Raw genomic sequence first — 23,285 nt, 5'->3', positions numbered from 1 at the left:
TATATATATATATATATATATATATATATATATATATATATATATATATATATATATATATATATATATATATATATATATATATATATATATATATATATATATATATATATATATATATATATATATATATATATATATATATATATATATATATATATATATATATATATATATATATATATATATATATATATATATATATATATATATATATATATATATATATATATATATATATATATATATATATATATATATATATATATATATATATATATATATATATATATATATATATATATATATATATATATATATATATATATATATATATATATATATATATATATATATATATATATATATATATATATATATATATATATATATATATATATATATATATATATATATATATATATAATATATATAGTATATATATAGTATATATATAGTATATATATAGTATATATATAGTCAATAATTTTATGTTCGTCAAAGTAAAGTTTATCTGTTTACATTATTTATGATATCTACATGTAATAGTATAGTTTTGTATAAAATTTCAGTTAAAAATATTACGACAAAATAAGTTGTTTTTCAATTTTTTATTCAAGATATTCATGAACACTATTTGCTTGAACATTATTTATTTGGACACTATTTACTCGAGATCATATTGTAGAAAGTCATTGGATAAATAGGTTAGTAGTAGTAAGATACCTACAACACATGCTTTGATTGAATCAGCTGTTTTCGTTACACGTAGAAAGATTTTTGATACGAAGTGTACTGTCGTTCTTTTAAAAATTGCATTATTTGTTACAAGAAATTTTGCACAAAATGATCGAAATTGTAGCACGACAAAACGATATGTAACGAAGTTATGGATAATTCGATTATTTTTATGTCAAAACCATCCTAATTTGACCACGTCAGATTTTTTATTGTGTAATAATTGTGGTGGTGATACTGATGGTTATAAAAGGGGTTATAAAGATGGTGGTAGTGGCGGTGATAACAGTAACGGCAGTAGTGATGATAGTATAGTAGTAAAGTCGTGATATGTTTTTACATTTATGAAAATATCTATCTATTAACAGAGGAATTTTCTGAAGAGTAATGTGAGCATTTAAGAAGATGAAGATTTGTATAACGTGCGTGTATTGGACATTACTTTTTATATCAGTTGCTTCCAGGTGAGCATTTTTTCTTCCTCTTTTATCAACAATTTACATGCACGTGTATATAAAATTACTGATAGCCTTGTTATGCACTGAATTTTTAGTAGTACTAGTGTAGCATATTGTTTAACCGGTATGTTTTATTTAAATGCACAAAAATAATGAAAAGTATAAGGTTACTATTAATCCTCCTTACAACTAGTGTTTTAACTAGTGTTACACAAGGTTACAATATATTGTTAGTAAATTTGATGTTTAGAATACCATAATATATGAATTAACAATATTTGACACATATAGAATATAGAAGGAGTTTATATCCATAATTACAACTCGAAAAGTACAAATTTTTATTAACTTGTAAAAAGATAAATTCATTTTAATGTTCTATACATTATAACTTTGTGAGGGAAGTATATAAAATAAATACGTATATAAAAATATAATACATCAAATGAATATGTGAATATCTACTTATATTTTCAAGTAAATTTCTTATTATTTTATGAATTAATATAAATTTTGTAAAAAGTTAAGTATAAAGTATCATTACTTTAATATTTATATTTTATTATAAATTATAAATTCTCATATATATACATATATATATATATATATATATAAAATGGAAAATGTTAATTTCATATTTTTTGTTAACTTATTCATTTGTTTTAACATATTTTTATTACTTATTACTACAATATTTTTATTACTTATTTATAATACGTTATTGTAATATAATTATAAGGCATTGCGAAAAATGATCATATTGAGATATATTATTTTCATCGTGTATAAAACTGTTTTGAAATAAAAACGTTTGATTTATAAGAGTGTACAACAGGGTGTTCATGATTTTTTCTTACATATTATGGAAATATAATTAATAATAAAAAAAATATTATATAAAATGTAGTTGCAAACATTTGTTTGCAATGTTATAAGTAGATTGCATATTGAGTTTAGTAAAATACGACATTAACTTCTTGTTTATAGAACAGTAAATAACAATTTTTTGTTACACATATATAATTTTCACGATTTCGGGATTACTTATTAATTAAAAACAGACAAACAGAGAGAGGTGCTGGAAAATTTAAAAACTAGTCATTTGAACTTGTATAAATCTTGTGTGATACAATGTTTAGGTAATTGGCATTTTTACTTAGGAGGAAAGAAATCATCGTACTATTTAAATTTGTAATACATCTAGAATATAACATAATAACAATAATAGTTTAATTAATCGTGTCAGTGGACAGGAGGAAGGACTGAGTTTACAATTGTTTGCGTTTAGAATATGTGTATCTCTATATATTATGTATGTGTTTATATATATATGTTAACAAGAAGCTTTAAGCTTCAATTTTGGATATTTCATTTTGTATAAAAGTACACTGTTTCAAAATAATATACAGTTCCTGCCTTTTACTATATGATACTTTTTCTTTTTTTGTTTACAGTGCACTTCTGTTCATCATAGTTGCTTCTGAAAATGCACAAACAAATTATCACTCATCCCTTAAAATGAATGAAACTTCTGAGGCTGTCGATAATAATACATTAAATAATATGGAAATTAATGACCTAAACACATCCACTATACCAATTACGGAATTACATGATCTACACAAATTAGAAACTGATTATAAAGATCATTATTATCATGTAAGAATTAAAAATAAGAAATACGTTATAAATTGCAACATTATTAAGAATTATTACATTATTTCTTATTCTATGAAATTTCTAGTTATTTAGAAATATCTAATTCATCTATAAAAATTTAGGAAAAATATATTGAAGAATCTGCTGGCTTCGGAACAGTTATAAACGACGGAGCAAGAAAGAAAAAGAATCCTTATAAAGATTCAGATATTGTAGCTGAAACTCTTACTCAACAACCTAATTTATCTCACGGGTAAGTTTTTCTTATGTCAACATAACACAGAAAAAACCTATTACATTTGATTGCATAAGGCTGCAAAATGTAAACTTTATATAAGTCACTCAACATGTATAGACTGATATTTCTAATTTTTACTTATGAATGAACTTTTCTAATTTTTACTTATGAACTTATTAACAATTAAAATACTAAATAACATTTTGAGCCCAGTCTTTAATTAAATTTTATTAAATTCAATATTTATTGCTATGATGTTATGCTGGAAATCGTAATTAACTTATATATCTATAAAGTTATACTTTCATGTATAATGTATGTAATAAAGTCTTCATTATTATGTTTAAGGTATTGAAATGATGAAAATTTAGTAACATAAAAAGCATTGTGGCACAATATACGAAATGTTTTAGTTTCTAGTAGCCTTATCAAAATTATGCTTAAAATAAAAAAAAAAGTATGTGTAATAAGGCATAATTAACGATCTTTGCCTGACAATTAAAATAAAAGATAAGATAATAGCTGATAAGACACACAGTGATTGCATTAAATGCGTTATTTGAAATGGGAAAGATAAGAAGTAAAATATGTAAGGATGAAAATAATAAAAATATCTATCCAAGAAAACATATTTTATCTAATTAATAATGATAATTATTATAAATGTATTATTGTGACTGAACCGATGTACGATTATGATCATTGTACGAGTTTTATTTTCAATAAAATGTTTTACCTATAACATATAAAGAGTTATATATGTATAATAAAAATATCGTTGGCAAATACAAAAGGGGAATAAGAATGTTAAAAATGCGTTCATAGTATGTTTTGGCTCAGAAGAATAAGCTTGATCCTTCACTGTATGAAGGATTCGCTATATCAGAAAGTGAAAGATTAATTTGAATATTTTTCTGTCATTAAACATAAATAAATTTGATAGATGAAATTTTTTATTCGTTTGATGAATTTTAAACCTAAGTCGTTACCAAAATAAAAATGTCGGAAATTTTTAGCTTAAATAATAAAAATAATTAATTCCTAACCTACAATCTTTTATTTAACTAACTAACTTCTTTCTTAGCACGAAGCTATAAAATCATATGCATTTTAAAATTATGTTGATCGCCTTATTTAAAGCAATTTTTCATAAATTATTACAAGTACATATATGCATTCAGTTTTCTTCTTTGCAGAATTTCTGAAAATGAGGAAGCAACAGTTTTAACTTCGGTGAATACATCTGTAGCAGAACTTCAAAGTTTAGCAGAATCAAAGCTTAATTCTGAGTTTTCAAAATCTAGATTATTCCCAAAAAAATCATCTATATTGACGAAAAATGGAAATATAAGACAAAAGATGAAAAAAGGACAGGAAGAGATGTCATCTAGCATACAAAAGCCATCACCATCTATTATCAATGAAATTACTGAAACACGTAATGAAACAAATAGTCTTGAAGAAGAAGAAGAATCTTTGTTACTGACAAATTTAGTCGGGGAAGAGGAAACATCTGAGGTAGTGGTTGTAGTAAGGGCTGAACAAGCTTCTATTACCACTGATGGGCCAGAGTTGAAGCTTGAAGAGAGTGTTGTTAAAGTACTTCCCGATGAGATATCTAAAGTTGATGGAACATTTGCAACAACCTCAGAATTAAGTGATACTGATGCTAAAGCTAGATTAGTGGGAGAAAATAGAGATGATGCTGCTGCAGTTGTACTTGGCGAAGGAATCGTAACTGTGGGATCCTCAAATCCACATGAAGATATCCCATCTTTCAGTGAATGGACACAAAAAAGATTAGAGGAAGCTGAAAGGAAAAAAAGTGAGTTCTATTTATAAATTCAACAATAGTGCTGTCGTGTTGCGCAAAAATTAATCGAAAATATGCTCCATTTTTCATATAGTATTTGTGATAATAATTTCATTGTAACAAATATTATAATTGAAAAAATAATATTTTTATTATTTTAATTATAAATTTGTTTTTAATTATAAAACACTAATTACCTGTTTTGTAGCGCATCCAAATGCTTCTGTTCAGAATTCTGGGACACCAACACGAGGAATTGGTGGAATGAAAGTTCGTTCTAAAAACTATGCTTCTCCAGATTGTGGTGCAAAACTTGTAGCAGCAAATCCAGAAGCACGAAGTGTTGGAAGCGTTTTAGTTTCCACCCGAGATGAATATATGCTTAATACATGTACGTCACGTATATGGTTTGTGGTAGAACTTTGTGAAGCGATTCAAGCTAAGAAGATCGAATTGGCCAATTTTGAACTTTTTAGTTCGTCACCAAAAGATTTTTCAGTGTATATTAGCGATCGTTTTCCTACAAGAGATTGGAGTCCAGTTGGTCAGTTCACTGCAAAAAATGTGAAGGATATTCAAAGTTTTGCTCTAGAGCCACATCTTTTCGGGAAATTTATAAAAGTGGAACTTCAAACCTATTACGGATCTGAACATTTTTGTCCTATTTCTTTATTTCGTGCTTATGGTACCAGTGAATTTGAGGTTCTCGAAACGGAAACAGAGAATCAGATCCCAAGAGAGTCGCATACAAATGTTGATGACGACGAAGACAGCGATGAAGAGGAGATTTTAGATGTTGAAAATGGTGAACCACCAAGAAATTTATTTGGCAGCGCTAGAGATGCTGTATTGAGCATTATGAAAAAAGCAGCTGAGGTATTAGTAAAATCAAGTGATTTGACCTATAACAATATCACGAAAATCCAGCAAAGTATAGACAGTGGCAATATCCTTGAGAACTCTTTTATTAGTTGTACTACACCAAGGTATACCATACTTTGTGATAGCTGCTCAGATCAAAAATTTGCAAAAATCTTCCAATTAATTAGTTGTAGGGAAAAACAATTAAATGAATTGCTTAAAATTGATCTGGTGAATAGAACATTAAGACAAAGCGGACTATGTAAAATTCATGGCGTTGGAGTTGAAACTTCCGCGAAAAAGGAGACGAGAGGAAATAATGAGAATGTAAAAGACACGGAAAAACATGACCAACTGAATGAAGGATTCAGTTCAAGTAAGAATTTTCAGCTAGCATTCATAACATCTATACTTAAATCTGAATATATTGCTGCACTTTGTAATGTATTAGCCATAAAAGAACGTAAAGTGGTAATGAATACAAGCCATGAAATACCATTTAATAATTTCAAAGAGGTTATTAAAGAAGATATATCACACAAACACAAAGAGGATTATAATAGTGATACATTTCAACACACATCAGCTACACACGCTTTGACTTCAAATGTTGATATAACTTCTCAAGAGCCTAAAAAAGGTATTCAGGAACCATCTAGTGAAGAAACTAACATATTCTCTAGTAGTACACCTGTCGAGATTTCTTCCAGTTCTAAAAGTATAGCTTCACAGATAAAGCCTGCTAAAACTTTTGGAAAAGAAGAAATTAAGAATGAAACATCAATACCAATTTTGGAAATTGAAGAAACAATTCAGGCTGAAGTACTAACAACTGTTCCTGTATCTTTAAATATTGAACAACATCCAATTTTAAAGGCCTCCGAAGAGCCATCTATAACTCCTAGTATTTCTATCGAAAATTCACCTCAAACAACTGCTTCTGTCTCAATAACTACTACTGACAGCAGTGAATTTCCAAATGATGATGTAATATCAGACATGGAACCCTTGGAATTTGCTAGTGTACCAAATAAAGTGGAGAGAGTGGGACGTCTGGATCAAGAAGGGAAACAAGAACAAACAGAGATTTTAGATCAAGAAATTAAGTTACCTCCTCAAGATTCTTTAACATTTGACAATTTATTATCTGATCTAAAGGATTTAGAAGGAGAATCAGCCCATATTCAAAATGGTCCTATTGCAAGTGCTTCAGTGACTCAGTCAACGGCAAATACCATGCCACAAAAAGAATCTGTTTTCCTAAGACTGTCTAATAGAATCAAGGTATGTATGTAGTTACTTATCAAATTAATAATTCTAATTGTTATTATCTGACAAAAAGAATAGAAATTGTGCAATATAATCTTGCTAGTTTTGAAATGCAATAAACATATTGTTAGACGAAATCTCTTTGTTATATATATAATAATGCTCTAATAGTGTTCTTGCTACATATTGTTACGTACATATTTATGCTAATATAATATATAAATATAGAATATACATCTATATGTATATATGTACATATATACGTATATACATGTATACATATATATATATGTATATATATATATATATATATATATATATATACATATACATATACACACACAGACTCTTTATTATTGTTAGGCATTAGAAAGAAATATGTCTTTGAGTGGACAATACTTGGAAGAATTAAGTCGTCGATATAAAAAACAGGTTGAAGAAATGCAAAGATCTCTTGAACGCACGGTTTCAGCAATGAGTGAAGAAACGCGAAAAAGAGACGAACGTGAATCAAAAAGGGCAGAAGAAATTTCTATTTTAAAAGAAAAAATCGTTAATCTTTCCAACTCGATGAAAAATCTTCTACATGATCGTGACAGTTGGCACGGAAAAATCTCTATGATAGGTCAACATATGTTGTTAATATGTTCCGAAGTTTTTATGATATATTTAATTTTAATGTACTGTTGGGGAAATAACAATAAAGGAGTTGAAGTTAAGAGGAAGCAACAGTCAGACAAAGACATGACGCGGCGTAAAAGTGCAGAAAACTATAATTCACATATGAAGAAACCGAAAAAGCGAAGACCAAGCGAAATAGCTTCTCACATTACAGGTACATACCGCGAATTAATGATTATTGGTAAATCTTATGAAACAAAAAAGGAAAGGAAGAGGAAACGTAAAAAAGCAATCACCTCGATTGGTGATCAAACAAATGTAAACAACGATATAGAGATATGTTCAAATACACAGTACGGAACTTCAACAGATGTTACACACGAAATGGAAATAACACCAAAAATTGCTCCGTCTGTCGAAGTGTTGCATACAATTGATGCCCCAAAACAGGTTTGTAAAAGGCTTAAATCTGCCCCAGAAAATATGATTAATTCGCACGATGATAATGTACACAAAGCAGAGAGTAATATACAACTGATATACAACTTATCATGTGCTGATAACTCTGAGACAGATTCCGTTAAAAATTCCGAGCTAAATAATTCATGTACTGACAATTCAAATGAATTGAATTCATTATCAGCAGATATATTTCCGGAAAGAATTGCTTATAGTGAACAAACTGTCATGGAATCTGAAGATCTCTTAAATTCCAAAAACGTTAGTGGCATATTAAAAGACACAAGACTAAGTGTAACATCTTCCTTTATGAAAACAGCTTTAAGTACAAGAAAGAAAAGAAAAGCTTATTCAAATGATGTGAATGGAGAATGGAGTAAGAATTCACGCGATTCTAATGATAAGACTGTACAAGTAAGTTATATTCCCTCAAAACTATCTTCAGAAAAAGTTCATACCGATGGTGATACAACTACTAACGGTCTGTTAATGGATCAAAGTGATGAATCCAGAAGTAGTAGTGTGACGTCAATATCAAAAAAAAAGGAGAAAAAGAGCACTGGTTTTAGGAAAATGGTGAGAAAATTTTTTTGATTAAAATGAACTTGCCAATGACGGCTAATTGAGGGAATAACTTGAAATTGCTAGAGCTTATAAGACTTTTTATTTAAGTATAAAATACGCTTGGTTCGAATGCTTTGCTCGTATGAAGTTACTTAAGATACTGTGCAGTTTCACAGACTTACATTATTTCTAGAGCTGTATTCCTATATAATGTTTCTGTAAATAGTTGATCAGTTGGTGAGATTTTATAATATATTATCACACAACATGTTATAATATGCGGCACGTAATCCTCGTATTATATCTTCAGAAAATATATGCAAAGTGTGTGCATATACATATATACATGTGTGTGCATAGACATATGTCACAAAATTTTACTAACTGACCATGAACTGTCTTCAGAAATTTTATATGCAAATAAGTCTGTACCTCTGTACATACATTAAATAGATCGTATAATATCTGAAATATTGTGATTTGTTTGTATGAAATTTCCTATCGATAGGTGTAAATATAATTATTATTTAAAATATCTCTTACGTAGAACTGTTTCAGAAATAAAACTTTATTATAGCGTACTAGACTGATTTATGTATCATTATTATTTTTAACATTATAACTTATATATTATTTAATATTCTTTTTTTAAATTGTGGATGTTTATGTAAAGGTAATAGGCAAAATACGTAAAATGTGTGTTGTTAGCGCACGTGGTTAACATGACATGATTGAGACATTTCTTAGCGACAATGGAATTTAATGTATTTACACAGGTTTATTGTAACGTTTCTTGACCACTGCGCTGAATGGCCTAATAGCGGTAAATGTAGAAATAGAAGAAATTCCGAAATAAGACAGGACTAATAAACATCCACAACTATCATACTTACTTATCGTTAGGTATCTCAAAAAGTTTGTCTATATACCGGTATTAAATAAAACTTACTCTGCTTCAAAGGGACATACAATTATGTACATAATATATTGGCTAAATGGAGATAAAATTTCAAGATGACTTTTAATTTTGTAAATAAACTACATATTTTCGTTTAGCTTGTAACTCATTCTAAGTACGAAGTCATTAACCTTTGATATGTTGGTCTTCCAAACTTATTCAAGATCATTTATCATTCTTTAAAGCCTTCCTGTGCTGAACTCGTGGAAAAAATTCTTCAAATTTAGAACGAATTTCTTTCTCTTATTTAACAACCAGGAAACATATAGCAGAGCCTGTTCTAGAACTTTACGACTCTCGTAGATAAGAGCACCACCATGCTGAAGTTATATACATATTCTAATGATAAATAAAACGATTTTCATCTCGTAAAGAAACCAGGAAGTCGTGGAGTTCAGTGATGAGAGTGAATCGTCATATTTATGACAAAATTATTTTTATTAGAAAAGTCTTATGGATGTACAGTGAAAAAAGATTAAATGCTGAGAAATATAAAACTCACGCCATTTTACTTCTTTTACTTACAGTGGTAATATTTTATAATGTTTTGTAAAATCGAAAATGCATTTATATATCATCTTTTGTACAAAACCTTATTTTAATATCCAACAACATTAGAAATATGTACTAATATAAAAAGTGGAAAGTTTCTTGATGCTATATGAGATAAAGAAAATCACATTAGAAGAATACTATAAAAATTTAATAGGAAATTTTAATGTATTGTGTATATTCTTTAAATCTTCTATTAACTATTATCTGTTTTCATTAGTGCTATGGTATTATTTTTTTTTTTTTTTTTTTTCTTTTTGTTCGAAGTAGCAAAGTAACCATTTAATCGTATAATGACTGCGTAAATAACTAAAATTAATAAAATGGTAATAAAACATACTATCATTTTAAGTTGCAACAAAACACTTTATGGGATACCTAATATCATTATCATTATTATTATTATCAGGATCATCATAACTTACATATTATACATAAAACTATATATATTATGTTTATTATGATAAACAGCTTAACTAAATATTCGAACTGATTCAGTCTAGTGTTATTTTATAAAGTATGTCAATTTTTAATGTATTATAAAATTTCGTAGTCGAAGTTACTTTGTAATAGGAAAGGTATAATTATGAAAATAAATCTTTAACTTATAACTTTAACGTTAACTTTACGTAATCTTACTTTAAAATATTTTTGTTCTTTTATGGAATAATAACAAATATTTCTTATATGATCTATTTAACTTTTAAACAAACAAATTTGATTTTGTCATATAAATAATTTGATTTTCGAAAATATCTTAACTGTTTTCGTTTACAAAGTAACTTTAGTACCTGTTGAATGCGTTTAACTGTCGTTGTATTTATTATTATTTATTATGTACATTAAATTTTGTACCGTGTATGTCGGATAAATATTTAGATATAATTAATATGTATTTATAAATATGTAATTTAGAAAACAATAATATTATAATTAAAAGTACTACGGTAGCTGGAAGAAATTAAGATAAATTCAACAGTGAATTTGTTTTACGATAGCATAAAAGATTTGAAACAAGATGTTGATAAAACTGATCTAAATATAAATCTATGTCATTACTAGCCCTCATAGTATTTAATTTCTTAGATACTTACCAAATTTAATTTTCAGGGTAAGAAAAGAACATAATTGACCTCAGCCAAATATTATAAACTAATCAATAATATCTTTTGGAGTGGTTATAGTTTAGCATTATATAATGTAAACTAAGCTTTTTTGGTGTGTGTATGTAAGTTACATTCATGTAAAGTTACAATTAAAGATATATAAATTCTTAAAATAATGCTTTAACCATTGAGACTTTTTGTCTATAATACTTTATTGGCTTGAGCAAATAACTAATAAGCCTACAAAAAATGAGTAAGAAATGGAAAAGCAAATTTTAAAATAAGATGATTATTGAAAATATCTGGGAGCATCTATACAACACAATTCTTCCTAAACAGAAATCAAGCTTGAAATTGATTGAAAGCGATGCATGAGTATTATTAAAATTAAGTGCTAAATGAAAGAGATAATAATTCAACTATCATAATGTAGCAAGCTGTTCCTAAAACTATGAAGATTACTGCGTCCCTTGATTTGTAATAATCTAGCAAGTGGAGAAACAAAAATTTTAAACAATTAAAAAATGAATGTAACATTGTTAAAAACAATGATATATGGTTTCACCATAACATGACAATCCAAGATGTTCTTAGAAAACATTTATTTTCATTTGAGAAACAAGAAATATTATAAATATGTTTATAATAACAAAAGTAGTAATTAATAATAAAAGTAGTAATTTTGCAAACTTCTTTGGCAGCAAACTTGTTCCGAAACTTTATATATAATGAATCTGAACCTTGGGATTTATAATATTTACTTTTTCTTCATAAGCAGCTACACAAGTTTTCGATACTAATTGTTCTTTCATTCTTTCAGAACAGCTCGATTGGCAATATTCAGAAAATTCTTTAAATTTAATATGTAACTCTTTTTTGCCTCCATCAGGCCCTGCAATAAACTCACATTTTAGCTTCCGTCTTTTACCTCGTATACAACATTCCAAATACCTGTGAAAATTAATTTACCTTTTCAATGAAAAATAAAAGAGAAATAAGATAGTTACTACAATTTATAATTTAATATAAACGATTTCTCATATTTCCCCGAAAGGGAATAATTGGTAAGTTAACAAAATACCGGATAAAGAAATTTTAGTTTAATTTAATAATCAAATGGAACTTCTTCTTTTTTATGTATTAGTTGTTATAGAAAATTACCTATAATCGCTTGCATATAAACTATTTAGCTCTTCAATTTTAATACCACATTCTTCCCTTAAAATTCCAGTGATAAATACATCATCAATCCAGAAAAAGTTCTTAAACTTTTCACTTGCACGAACTAATAATTGTGCAACTTTTAAGTTTGTTATATAAAACCATCCTGAGAGAAAATCAGGATAAACATCATCTGAAAAATCTTCATCAGTAACAAACCATTTATTATTTGATGTTCGTATTGGTTTCATTTTCCTTAAAACATATCCAGATATAGCGTTTTCCTTTATTGCCTTTTTTTGTAAAAGTTCTAGCATTTCGAAAATATTTAGTACAATATCATTGTCAGTTTTTATTAGGAAAGTAGACCTACAATTACTTGATGCCCATCTTAAACCCATCAAGTGTTTTAACGTGAGATTTTTATAATTTTCTAAGAAATCTCCTTGCAACAAATCATTATACTTCTGTGATTCTTTTAAAATGTATTTCAATATATTTTTTTCTTTAGGCATTCCTAATAAAAATATCCTAGTGACATTCAAAGTTTTTAACATTACACTTGGATATGCACGTCTCAATGCTGTTCTGTATAAAGGATCATCTGCAGAGGACGTAATAATCCAAACAATGAAGTTAGGATCACACTTTGGTTCAATGATAAATTTTATAATTGCGGAATTTTTATTTGTGTAACTTGCATTCTGTGAATACTTTAATTCTGATTTTATATTATTTACAGTATCTGTTTTTAATATAATCAATAATGAGATAAGTATCGTACTAACACAAAGTACTATAAAAATGAGCTTTTTTTTCATATTTCTGAAAATTATTTACTGTACTATCTGTCTCATTTAATCTAGATAAAGCATATACACACACGCGCGCGCGCGCGCGCGTTATCACTTTTATGCAGTCATTAATATCGTTCAACAATTATACCTGTGATATTTATACAATTAGTATTTGTTCTTAATTTGTATAGTCATATGGTTTGGATAATACTTCGTATTATTTCCTTCTTCATAGAAAAATACGGTAATTGTTCGGAATCATACCAACCTCATCAATTTCAATGATTTTTGAATATATTACCAGGAGCATGATCCTGAGCAACTACATTTTATACATATAACAGCCGCTCGACCTTAGTTTCCGAGATATGTGCGAAGAAACTACACCGGTATTAATTGTGCGTTCATGGCAGTGTATGTACCGAATTGGTAATGGGCTCATAATGATTACAGGCAGAATTCCTTGTAGTGGTACCGACAGTTTTTCGTGAATATGTATCTTCGAAACTAAGTCCGAGCGACAGTACATGTATAGAAGAGGGTGGTACAATCCTGAACAATTGCTAAAAATATGTAATTTTGTTTTTACACTTTACTTCTCTTGTAGTAATTGCTAAACTGGAATAAGAAATATACTAATCGTAATGTCTTTTATTGCAACAATTAAGAATGACATATAAAATTATATATGTATAACTTTATTATCATATTTACATTATATTACACTACTACATTACTGTTTACATTATGTATATAAGTGTAACTTTCATTAACTTTTATTTTTAATTATGGTACTAGCACATTGGTTTTGTACGTTTAAGATCATGTCATTTTGTATATAAAAAAATTTCATATAAAATATAATAGAAAACATGTCTTTTAATAGTAAAAAAAAGCATAACATTCTAATTACTCTTATATGCAACAATTGTGTCATATATTGAAAGATATTAATGGTCGTGCTACATACACAACCAAATACGTATGTGTATATATAACAATCTGATTGTTGTGTCATTAGCACATGTCATTACCTTCATGTTGAACATCAAACATGTTGTTGAAACGTGTTGTAAAGTATACCTCTGTTGTGACATATTAAAAATCCATTAAATAAGAATAGTAAGATATTCTGAAAACCAGAAAATTAAGAAACATCTTTAATTGTATTTTTTATTGAAGAACTACTTAATATTTGTTAATTATCGATTTGGATGCATAGGCTGAATACAATTCCTAAAATCGTCACAATAAGTCATAGATAAGTATCTCACTAATCTTTTCTAGAGTTAATATTTCATATGACTTAAAATCCTAATAAGACGTCACACACACACACACGCGCGCGCGCGCGCGAGAGAGAGAAGTTTATCATAATAAAGTTCAATTATTATGAGGGAAAACCTGTAGGAAACATATTTCTTAAAAAAAAAAAAAATTACGCTAGTTGCTATTATTATTGAGAAAGCAATAAGGAGACAAAAACAGATAAGAATTTTTCATCTTTTGATATATATTTGACACAATTTTTAAATATTTTTTTTAATATTATTTGTAAAGTACATTTTAAATATATCTAGTACAAAATGTGATAGTTTTAATGTGTAAAAAATATTGATCTCTAATTCACATCATTCTTAATCTCACTGAATTTATGATTGTAGATATCCCCTGAAATAATATGCATTATTAGAATTATGTATTAATTTTTATATCCAAATCCTTTAATATCCAAATTATTTTATACTTATCAAATTTTTATTATATTTTATGTAATGAAGTATAAATAAAGTAATAATAATAGTAAATATTGCCTTCGATAAAGAATTCCTTATTTTGTTATAAATTACAATATATATTATATAAAAGTCTTACGGTAGCTTCATCCTCATGAAAATCCAACAGGTAATAAACGATACAATAACACTAATAAATCCAACACATATTAAAAGAACTCTATTGAGTTTAGGCGTTGATGGGCTATGCGTTTGGTCTAATAATATAAAGCCAATTCCACCTGAAGTAAAGAGGAAACTAGATGCCAGTCCTTCCATAATATATTGCCCATTTACACGGTATGGCATGAATGCCACCTACAAAAGATAAATACATAATCACAACAAAGCAACAATTATTTGTTAATATAAAATTTTTAATATAAAATTACTCCATTTACTTACAGGTCTTGTATGACCGTGTTCATCTGTTGTTGATCCTACACTAGGTGGTTCCACAATTACGTCATATATTATACCTTTAAAAAGATGTATCATTGAAATATAAATAATATCTACTTTTATTTCACTGAAAAGATTTATAAAAAGAAAACTTATATTCTATACAATTCTAACCTCCAGTTACTAGAAAATATGACAAAAGTATAAGCGCGAAAACTACCATAGCACTAGGTTTCACAAACCATGATGGTTTTTTTAATTTTAAGTTCGGTACTTCTAATGCTAAAAATGGTAAACGGTATATATATTCCATATTTATAACAAAATTGGGACAATATCACATACGGCACAACATTCCCATCGATCCCTTTGCAAAACAAACTTCCACGTTTGCTATACAGGCTATGTATTACATTTAATAGATGGCAGTACAGGATAAAGAAATACGAAAAGTTGCTGGTTTACGCAAATTTGTAATTCACACAGCTTTCACAAATTAGAAATGTTCTTAGAAACCAAATGTTCTAGTAAATTTATACAAATTATTCTATTTCCAATATAATTATCAAGAATATGGCTATTTATGTAACAAAATGTCTTACCCATTTTAACATTTCTATTGTTTCCTTGTCATATTTTCTCATATGGAGCGTGATTTTAATCTCGTTTTATGTATAAGTAAATTTATATAGACTAGTCAACAAGTTATAAGTAACTTTTTCATCTAATTCCGTATATGCACATATTTACATTCAAAGACGGACGACCGTGCATTTACACGTGACAGTATAATTAGAATAGAAATATGGATGACAGACTCATGCTTCCTAACCTAGTTGGACTCGAATAAAGTAATTTTCATTGGATCGAAGTATCAATCCTAAAGTATTTTATCTTCAAAATATATAAATTTAATTTTAATATAAACATACACATTGTGATATAAGTAAAAGTATAGTTACACTAGTTTACAAATTTCATGGTGTAAAGTGCTCGTGTTTTATTAACTTTAAGCAGTTGCAAATAATATAAGTTAGCCATGCAAGAAAATACACGTGTATTACCACGAATTTTTACTGCAATACAAAATGTAGATATAGGAATTTTAGCTGTGTGTCCTCACAAAGAAATACGACCAATTCTACCGTGTTTAGTTCGAATGAGTCTTATATCTCCATTAGATGTGACAAAAGAATGTGTAGAACAAAGAAAGCAGGTCCTGTCAATTTTATCTGGTATTGAATCAGTGAATTCAATAATTGCGCTGCTTTCTATTGACTTTCATGCGTTGGAAACGGATGTTCGAAAGGAACAACAATTAAGGTTAGTTATATTGTTGACATGTATGTTTTATCATTTAATATTGTTAAGAATATTATGAAATATATAAAGTATACTTATGAAAATGATAAACTTCTTTTTATAGACAAAAAATGGGAAGCTTGCAAAGGGATAGTGTACTTGCTCAGTCACTGCAAAGTGGTCTTGCTCTAGAATTTGAGCGCAGTGAATCTACTAGGAGAATTAGATTAGTCCTAAGTGAACTGTTATATATAGCCTCCCAAGTACAGGAGCAACAGAAAAATCAAGAATTTCAAATTAAACAATCTGATCTATTTGATAATGCAGTTTATATGGAAGAGATTAGTTATGTGATTTGTGTAGCACTATCAGAATTACCAACAGTTTTATCAATATTGGATATTACAGAAACATTACTACATGTTAAATATGGTCCAGAAATAATTTGTTGGATAGTTGCTAATATTCCTGATAGTTTTTCCGAAGTTTGTGCACATTTGATAGGTAATGGAGAAAGGCAAGAAGAATCAGCATTAGGTAGGATTAGAACAATGGCTTTGACAATGTTATGTCAAATGAATCCAAGCCAAGCGTTAGCAATAAGAGCCAAGTGTGTAGAACTATGTAGAATGCCTGCTTTAGCAATTACATTAAGCTTGGAACATGAAAATATCAATAATACACTGGCGGAAAGTGATATAGTTGCCTTTGTGTCAGGATTATTGCTTGGCAGTGATCAACAAGTAAGAACATGGATCGCAATGTTTATTAGAAATGGTCAAAAACGTAAATGGGAATCTCATACAGCATTACAATGTTTAAGAGAAGAACTGCTAAAACGATTGCAAGCAATAACATCTCAAAATGCAGGTCAACTACCAGAAAGTCAGGTTGTTCAAGCTAGTGCATTGTTGCGCCTTTATTGTGCATTAAGAGGCATTGGAGGTATTAAATTTCAAGATGATGAAGTAGCAATGATAGTGCAGTTGTTGACATCTCATCCTCCTCCATCACCAGCTGGTGTGAGATTTGTCTCTTTAGGCCTTTGTATGCTTATTGCATGTTCTTCATTAATAGGCCATCATAATCTTGAAAAGCGAAGCATAGAATGGGTTCAATGGCTTGTACGTGAAGAAGCTTATTTTGAAAGTGCTAGTGGTGTAACAGCAAGTTTTGGAGAAATGTTGCTTTTGATGGCAATACATTTTCATAGCAATCAACTATCAGCCATTTGTGAACTCGTATGTGCAACTTTGGGGATGAAAATACCAATTAGACCAAATAATCTAACTAGAATGAAGCAAATTTTTATGCAAGAGATATTCACTGAACAAGTTGTCACTTCTCATGCTGTAAAAGTACCAGTAACAGCTAATTTAAATGCAAATATCCCAGGATTTTTGCCTGTACACTGTATTCATCAATTGTTGAAGTCAAGAGCATTTGCTAAACATCGAGTGCCAATAAAAAATTGGATTTATAAACAAATTTGTAACAGTGTACCACCATTGCATCCGGTTCTTCCTGCTTTAGTCGAAGTATATGTCAATTCAATTTTAGTGACAAATAATAAAACATCAGAACACACAAACAAACCAATTACTGAAGATGAAATTAGACGAGTATTTCAAAATAGCGTTTTCGGGGCAAATTTTGATTTTAAGAATATCAACAGTGTCCCCAAGACTGAAACAGATAATATGGATATCGATATCTCAAAACCTTCTCTTACATCACAATTACTATTGTTATATTACTTATTACTGTATGAAGACGTTAGATTATCTAATATGCATACTTTTATATCACAAGATAGGAAAGTTAAATCATATTCAACTGAATTTTTATCAGAGTTACCAATAAAATACCTACTTCAGTTGGTTCAAAGAGATCAAATGAATTATGCTGGATTATTTTCTCCTCTTCTCAGATTATTAGCAACACATTTCCCTCATCTTTCGTTAGTAGATGATTGGCTTGACAATGAAATGCTCAACATTGATTCTACAGTAACAAATTATGAGAATGTAAAAATTACTGATATCATGATAATTGAAACATTTTCGCATATCCAAACATGTCCTTCAAGAACAGGAAGACTTTTAAGACAATTAATGTCAATGAAACCAACTGACATTTGGCCGCATGCCGAAGTTATAATTCATTATTTCAAAGCAACTGTAAGTCCAAGAGTTCCTAGGTACATTCAAGGTACATAATTTATTTCAATTAAATAAAATATTAACACCGATACTTTTATTAATATTTTGAAAGAATAATTTTGTTCATTTATCATAATCTTTTAGAATTATATAAACAAGTATGGCTTAGGTTAAATACAGTACTACCAAGATGCTTATGGGTTTTGTCAATAAATGCTTTATTAATAGAAAATTCTCTTGTAAAGAATGTCTTTTTAACACAAGAAAATATTGTGTTAGATCCTTTACAAGTATTGAGATGTGATACAAGAGTTTTTAGATGTGCTCCAATTTTGTCTGTTATTTTAAGGTAAAAAAGAGATTGAGTAAGCCTTTAAATATTTAACGTTCAATTACTTATTATCGATTGGTACTTCATTGGTACAAATATTTTTAGAATTCTACAAGCTGCATTAGCAGCTTCTCGATCTCAGTTATCTAGACATATACAAGACAAACCATTGATAGAAAAGATTGGTCAGTTATCAAGTGAAGCTGAAAGAGAAGATTTAAGAACAGCATTAGTGGCAGGACAAGAAAGCGCGGCTGTTCAAATATTATTAGAAGCATGTTTAGAGACATCAGAAGATAGAGAAACACCCGGACAAATGTGGTCATTGAGAGAAATACAAAGTATAATCTGTTCATATTTGCATCAAGTCTTCATAGCAGACCCATCATTGGCTAAATTGGTTCATTTTCAAGTATGTACAACCAAATTTGCTTATTTTTATTTTTACTTATTAAAATGTTAAACATTGAATATTAATTACTGACATATCATTATCATAATACACACACGCGCGCGCACAAAACATATATATACGACCATGTATACATTACAGGTATAATATTACCTACTTATAAACTTCATTATATAAACCTTATCTCTACCTTAGCACTAAATTCATTAACTTAACCTAAGTTTAAAATTCATCTTAATCTTACCCTACTTGCAATTAATATATTATTAATCAATTATTCCTATTCTTTTATTCTTTATTCTTTATTTTTTAATTATTCTTATTCTTTATTTTCTCGCCCCCTCCATCCTCTCCATCCTCTTCTCTTTCAAGTTCTACATCTACTCTTCCTCCTCACCCTCCTTTTCCAATATTTTCTCCACATTTTCCTGTCAAACCCCTGAATCTGTCTCGTACCCTTCACAAACCTCCCACACACGCTCCCTTGTCTGCATCATTCCTTCATATAACCTGCGTTCCTTTTTCTCTTTCCTTAGCCACTATTTCCCATCTCTAATCTCGCTCCCTAGTTTGAACCTCTCTCTCTCTCTCTCTCTCTCTCTCTCTCTCTCTCTCTCTCTCTCTCTCTCTCTCTCTCTCTCTCTCTCTCTCTCTCTCTCTCTCTCTCTCTCTCTCTCTCTCTCTCTCTCTCTCTCTCTCTCTCTCTCTCTCTCTCTCTCTCTCTCTCTCTCTCTCTCTCTCTCTCTCTCTCTCTCTCTCTCTCTCTCTCTCTCTCTCTCTCTCTCTCTCTCTCTCTCTCTCTCTCTCTCTCTCTCTCTCTCTCTCTCTCTCTCTCTCTCTCTCTCTCTCTCTCTCTCTCTCTCTCTCTCTCTCTCTCTCTCTCTCTCTCTCTCTCTCTCTCTCTCTCTCTCTCTCTCTCTCTCTCTCTCTCTCTCTCTCTCTCTCTCTCTCTCTCTCTCTCTCTCTCTCTCTCTCTCTCTCTCTCTCTCTCTCTCTCTCTCTCTCTCTCTCTCTCTCTCTCTCTCTCTCTCTCTCTCTCTCTCTCTCTCTCTCTCTCTCTCTCTCTCTCTCTCTCTCTCTCTCTCTCTCTCTCTCTCTCTCTCTCTCTCTCTCTCTCTCTCTCTCTCTCTCTCTCTCTCTCTCTCTCTCTCTCTCTCTCTCTCTCTCTCTCTCTCTCTCTCTCTCTCTCTCTCTCTCTCTCTCTCTCTCTCTCTCTCTCTCTCTCTCTCTCTCTCTCTCTCTCTCTCTCTCTCTCTCTCTCTCTCTCTCTCTCTCTCTCTCTCTCTCTCTCTCTCTCTCTCTCTCTCTCTCTCTCTCTCTCTCTCTCTCTCTCTCTCTCTCTCTCTCTCTCTCTCTCTCTCTCTCTCTCTCTAGCCTTTCCCTCTCCCCATCCTCCCCTTCTTCATTCACCCACATAGCACTTCCCATTTTCTTTCATGCAATCTCCCTTTCCCCCATATATCTATCCTTTCCACTACCCGCTTCTTCTCTACTTCTGACCTCCTCCAGACATATTCAAATCTCCACCCTGCTCTCTCTTCAGCCTTTCTTCAAATCTCCATGCCCTCATTCATGCTCTCAATCACATCTTGTCTCCTTTTAACTTTTCTCTTATTAAATGTCCTGGCGTGTTTCATTCCACACTGGCCATACACCTTTCATGTAAGCTCTTTACCTCTGTTCTCTCCTTCTACCGCCATACCTTCGCTTCATTTCCTGCTATCGTCCGGACCAATTTATCGTATAATAATATACTTATATTCGACTAGCTCTTTCCGAATATCCTGTTTTCCAGCAAATCTCTCCCTCCCCCTCCACATACTTGCCTCATTACCGCCGCCGTCTTCCTAACCCTTTCTCTAACACGAACTTCCTGCTCCCATTTCCATTTTTCCTCCTTCATTTTTCTATCCCCTGCCCCCCTTGAATTTCGTTTACCTTTGCTTTTCTCGCATTTAGAGTCAGGTTCTTTTCTCTGAAATAAATCCAGACCTTGAATCAGTTCTGTTATCTCTCCTTTGTCCGCTCCATATATTCTTCCATATTTCTAAGAATAATAGAGATATCAAATAATAATTGATACGGTGAAAGTTATCTACTCTGTATAATATATATCATAAACTATATAAATATTTAATTTGTAGTAATTTAGTATTACCTTTACTTATAGGGTTATCCAAGAGAGCTGTTACCCATTACAGTTACTGGTATTCCATCCATGCATATTTGTCTTGATTGGATTCCTGAATTACTGTCACAGCCAGAACCAGAAAAGCAAATATTTGCTGTAGATTTAGCTTCACATCTTGCAATTCAGTATGCTTTACCAAAAGCTTTAAGTGTTTCTCGTTTAGCCATCAACACTTTGATAACACTTCTAGGAGTATTATCTGCTAAAGATCGAGTAATTTTATTTATGCCTGTGCTATCAGCATTAACGCGTATATGCTTAGCTTTTCCACCACTAGCTGAAGATACAACAAGTTTGCTGTTACAACTTGGCAGAGTTAATTCTGCACAAGCAGCATTAGGAGATAAATCTGCAGATATTTTATGTCAAGAAGTTAATGAAACCTTTTGTTTGTTATTACAAAAAGCAATATTACAATCACAAGTATATTGAAATATTATTCTTAATTCCTTTATACTGCTACTGAAATCAATGTTTGATTGTATTACAGTAGAATAGTAATTATCCAAACTGTTCTAAATATGTATCTTGTAATATATAGGGTGTCCCATCTAACTATGCCACCCTTAATTATTTTCTTATTTGTCGCAACACAAAAAAATGTTTCATGTACATTAGGCTCTGAGGGTGGAAATCATCTCAAGGTCATATCTTGTGAGATTTTATTAATAGTAACGTGTTTCTAGGCGGTCTATCTCATATTTTCTTTCCTTTCTTTTCTTTTTTTTTTTGTTTGTTTGTTTGCTTGTTTGTTTACACCATTAAAAAGGTGAGATCAAAACGCATCCGATCATGGCACATACCATGATTTTGAAATGACCTGAACGGAAAGTTTGGCAAGTAAATGACTGAAGTGAAAACTCACGGAAAATTAATTACAGAAACAAAATAAACACGTTAATCGGTTAAACTTCGTTTCGGGGAATCACCTTGTTTTTCTTAACTTTTTTGATGAAATTGCAGAAAAGCTTTCGCACCTTTGATTTCAATGATTTTGAAATGTATTATAGAAATCAACATTTTGAACAACATTTTCTTATACATATGATCGACGGTATATATTTCTTAGTTTTCGAGATATTCGTGAACTACAGTGTTGGTACCGCTACAGTGAATTATATGCCTATAAACGCGCATCCGTAGCACACTGATATATATATATATATATATATATATATTTTTTTTTTTCATATCATGCTATATCAGGATATACGTTAGTAATGTTTGCTGGCGGCCGAATAAAATAACACGAAACACAAGTCTAACTTTTATCTTTTGTTTATAGTTGATATAGATTTCGGTTAGGTGTCACTTTATTTGACCATCGTGAGGCATCCGTGAATCATTATTCCTATGTCCATGTTGATACTTATCTGCTTGCACCATTAGTATACATCTTTAAACCCCATCTTTGAAGATTTTAATAATTTGGTTACGATTCAATATTATTAAAAAC

General features: G+C 29.8%; 4 protein-coding genes and 1 long non-coding RNA gene across 10 annotated transcripts in view; 2 read left to right on the top strand and 3 right to left on the bottom strand.

The window, feature by feature from the left end:
- LOC100750091 (SUN domain-containing ossification factor) overlaps window positions 1-10,417 on the top strand; it is a 10,673-nt gene extending 256 nt beyond the window's left edge. The window contains exons 1-7 of one of the 5 annotated variants that reach the window (XM_024371082.2): window positions 530-548; window positions 1,107-1,202; window positions 2,651-2,855; window positions 2,978-3,108; window positions 4,290-4,918; window positions 5,115-7,051; window positions 7,400-8,710. In XM_024371082.2, the coding sequence (XP_024226850.1) occupies window positions 1,144-1,202; window positions 2,651-2,855; window positions 2,978-3,108; window positions 4,290-4,918; window positions 5,115-7,051; window positions 7,400-8,710 (4,272 nt within the window). In that variant the 5' untranslated portion in view covers window positions 530-548; window positions 1,107-1,143. Of the gene's footprint in view, window positions 1-529; window positions 549-596; window positions 1,203-2,310; window positions 2,336-2,650; window positions 2,856-2,977; window positions 3,109-4,289; window positions 4,919-5,114; window positions 7,052-7,399 lie in introns of those variants that run through there. The other 4 variants (XM_012391578.3, XM_033323639.1, XM_033323636.1 and 1 more) reach the window with 4 other exon arrangements.
- A 1,469-nt stretch (window positions 10,418-11,886) lies between these two features.
- On the bottom strand, window positions 11,887-13,849 carry LOC100749971 (beta-1,3-galactosyltransferase 5). The gene is made up of 2 exons (XM_003493398.4): window positions 12,458-13,849; window positions 11,887-12,247 (listed from the first exon to the last, which is right to left on the bottom strand). The coding sequence occupies exons 1-2, from the start codon at window positions 13,276-13,278 to the stop codon at window positions 12,016-12,018; spliced, it is 1,053 nt and encodes a 350-aa protein (XP_003493446.1). The 5' UTR covers window positions 13,279-13,849; the 3' UTR covers window positions 11,887-12,015.
- A 900-nt stretch (window positions 13,850-14,749) lies between these two features.
- LOC100741760 (oligosaccharyltransferase complex subunit OSTC) lies at window positions 14,750-15,926 on the bottom strand. Its single transcript, XM_003493415.4, has 4 exons — window positions 15,606-15,926; window positions 15,435-15,508; window positions 15,130-15,347; window positions 14,750-14,925 (listed from the first exon to the last, which is right to left on the bottom strand). The coding sequence occupies exons 1-4, from the start codon at window positions 15,742-15,744 to the stop codon at window positions 14,907-14,909; spliced, it is 450 nt and encodes a 149-aa protein (XP_003493463.1). The 5' UTR covers window positions 15,745-15,926; the 3' UTR covers window positions 14,750-14,906.
- Window positions 15,927-16,026: 100 nt separating this feature from the next.
- LOC100741400 (integrator complex subunit 2) lies at window positions 16,027-22,605 on the top strand. 2 transcript variants are annotated; one of them, XM_012391580.3, is made up of 5 exons: window positions 16,027-16,754; window positions 16,858-18,944; window positions 19,040-19,244; window positions 19,332-19,638; window positions 21,809-22,605. In XM_012391580.3, the coding sequence occupies exons 1-5, from the start codon at window positions 16,471-16,473 to the stop codon at window positions 22,259-22,261; spliced, it is 3,336 nt and encodes a 1,111-aa protein (XP_012247003.1). In that variant the 5' UTR covers window positions 16,027-16,470; the 3' UTR covers window positions 22,262-22,605. The 2 variants fall into 2 exon arrangements, with proteins under 2 accessions (XP_012247003.1, XP_024226848.1); XM_024371080.2 differs by having other exon boundaries at window positions 16,631-16,754; window positions 16,845-18,944.
- Window positions 21,095-21,937, bottom strand: LOC112213730. Its single transcript, XR_002947634.2, has 3 exons — window positions 21,797-21,937; window positions 21,491-21,685; window positions 21,095-21,105 (listed from the first exon to the last, which is right to left on the bottom strand). It is a non-coding gene; the product is annotated as an uncharacterized LOC112213730 (long non-coding RNA).
- Window positions 22,606-23,285: the final 680 nt, after the last annotated feature.

Source organism: Bombus impatiens, unplaced genomic scaffold, assembly GCF_000188095.3.
Source record: "Bombus impatiens unplaced genomic scaffold, BIMP_2.2 scf_1081, whole genome shotgun sequence".
Classification (NCBI taxonomy): domain Eukaryota; kingdom Metazoa; phylum Arthropoda; class Insecta; order Hymenoptera; family Apidae; genus Bombus; species Bombus impatiens.
This window is presented reverse-complemented; position numbering and strand designations above follow the sequence as displayed.

Bases quoted from the DNA above. Each gene is read 5' to 3' on its own strand.
- LOC100741760 (XM_003493415.4), bottom strand. From the start codon at position 15,744: ATGGAATATATATACCGTTTACCATTTTTAGCATTAGAAGTACCGAAC. The intron at 15,509-15,605 runs GTTAGAATTGTA...ATCTTTTTAAAG, and splicing joins ATATTTTCTAGTAACTGGAG to GTATAATATATGACGTAATT. The intron at 15,348-15,434 runs GTAAGTAAATGG...TATCTTTTGTAG, and splicing joins AACACGGTCATACAAGACCT to GTGGCATTCATGCCATACCG.
- LOC100741400 (XM_012391580.3), top strand. From the start codon at position 16,471: ATGCAAGAAAATACACGTGTATTACCACGAATTTTTACTGCAATACAA. The intron at 19,245-19,331 runs GTAAAAAAGAGA...AAATATTTTTAG, and splicing joins ATTTTGTCTGTTATTTTAAG to AATTCTACAAGCTGCATTAG. The intron at 19,639-21,808 runs GTATGTACAACC...CTTTACTTATAG, and splicing joins CTAAATTGGTTCATTTTCAA to GGTTATCCAAGAGAGCTGTT.
- LOC100749971 (XM_003493398.4), bottom strand. From the start codon at position 13,278: ATGAAAAAAAAGCTCATTTTTATAGTACTTTGTGTTAGTACGATACTT. The intron at 12,248-12,457 runs GTAATTTTCTAT...TAATTTTCACAG, and splicing joins TTATATGCAAGCGATTATAG to GTATTTGGAATGTTGTATAC.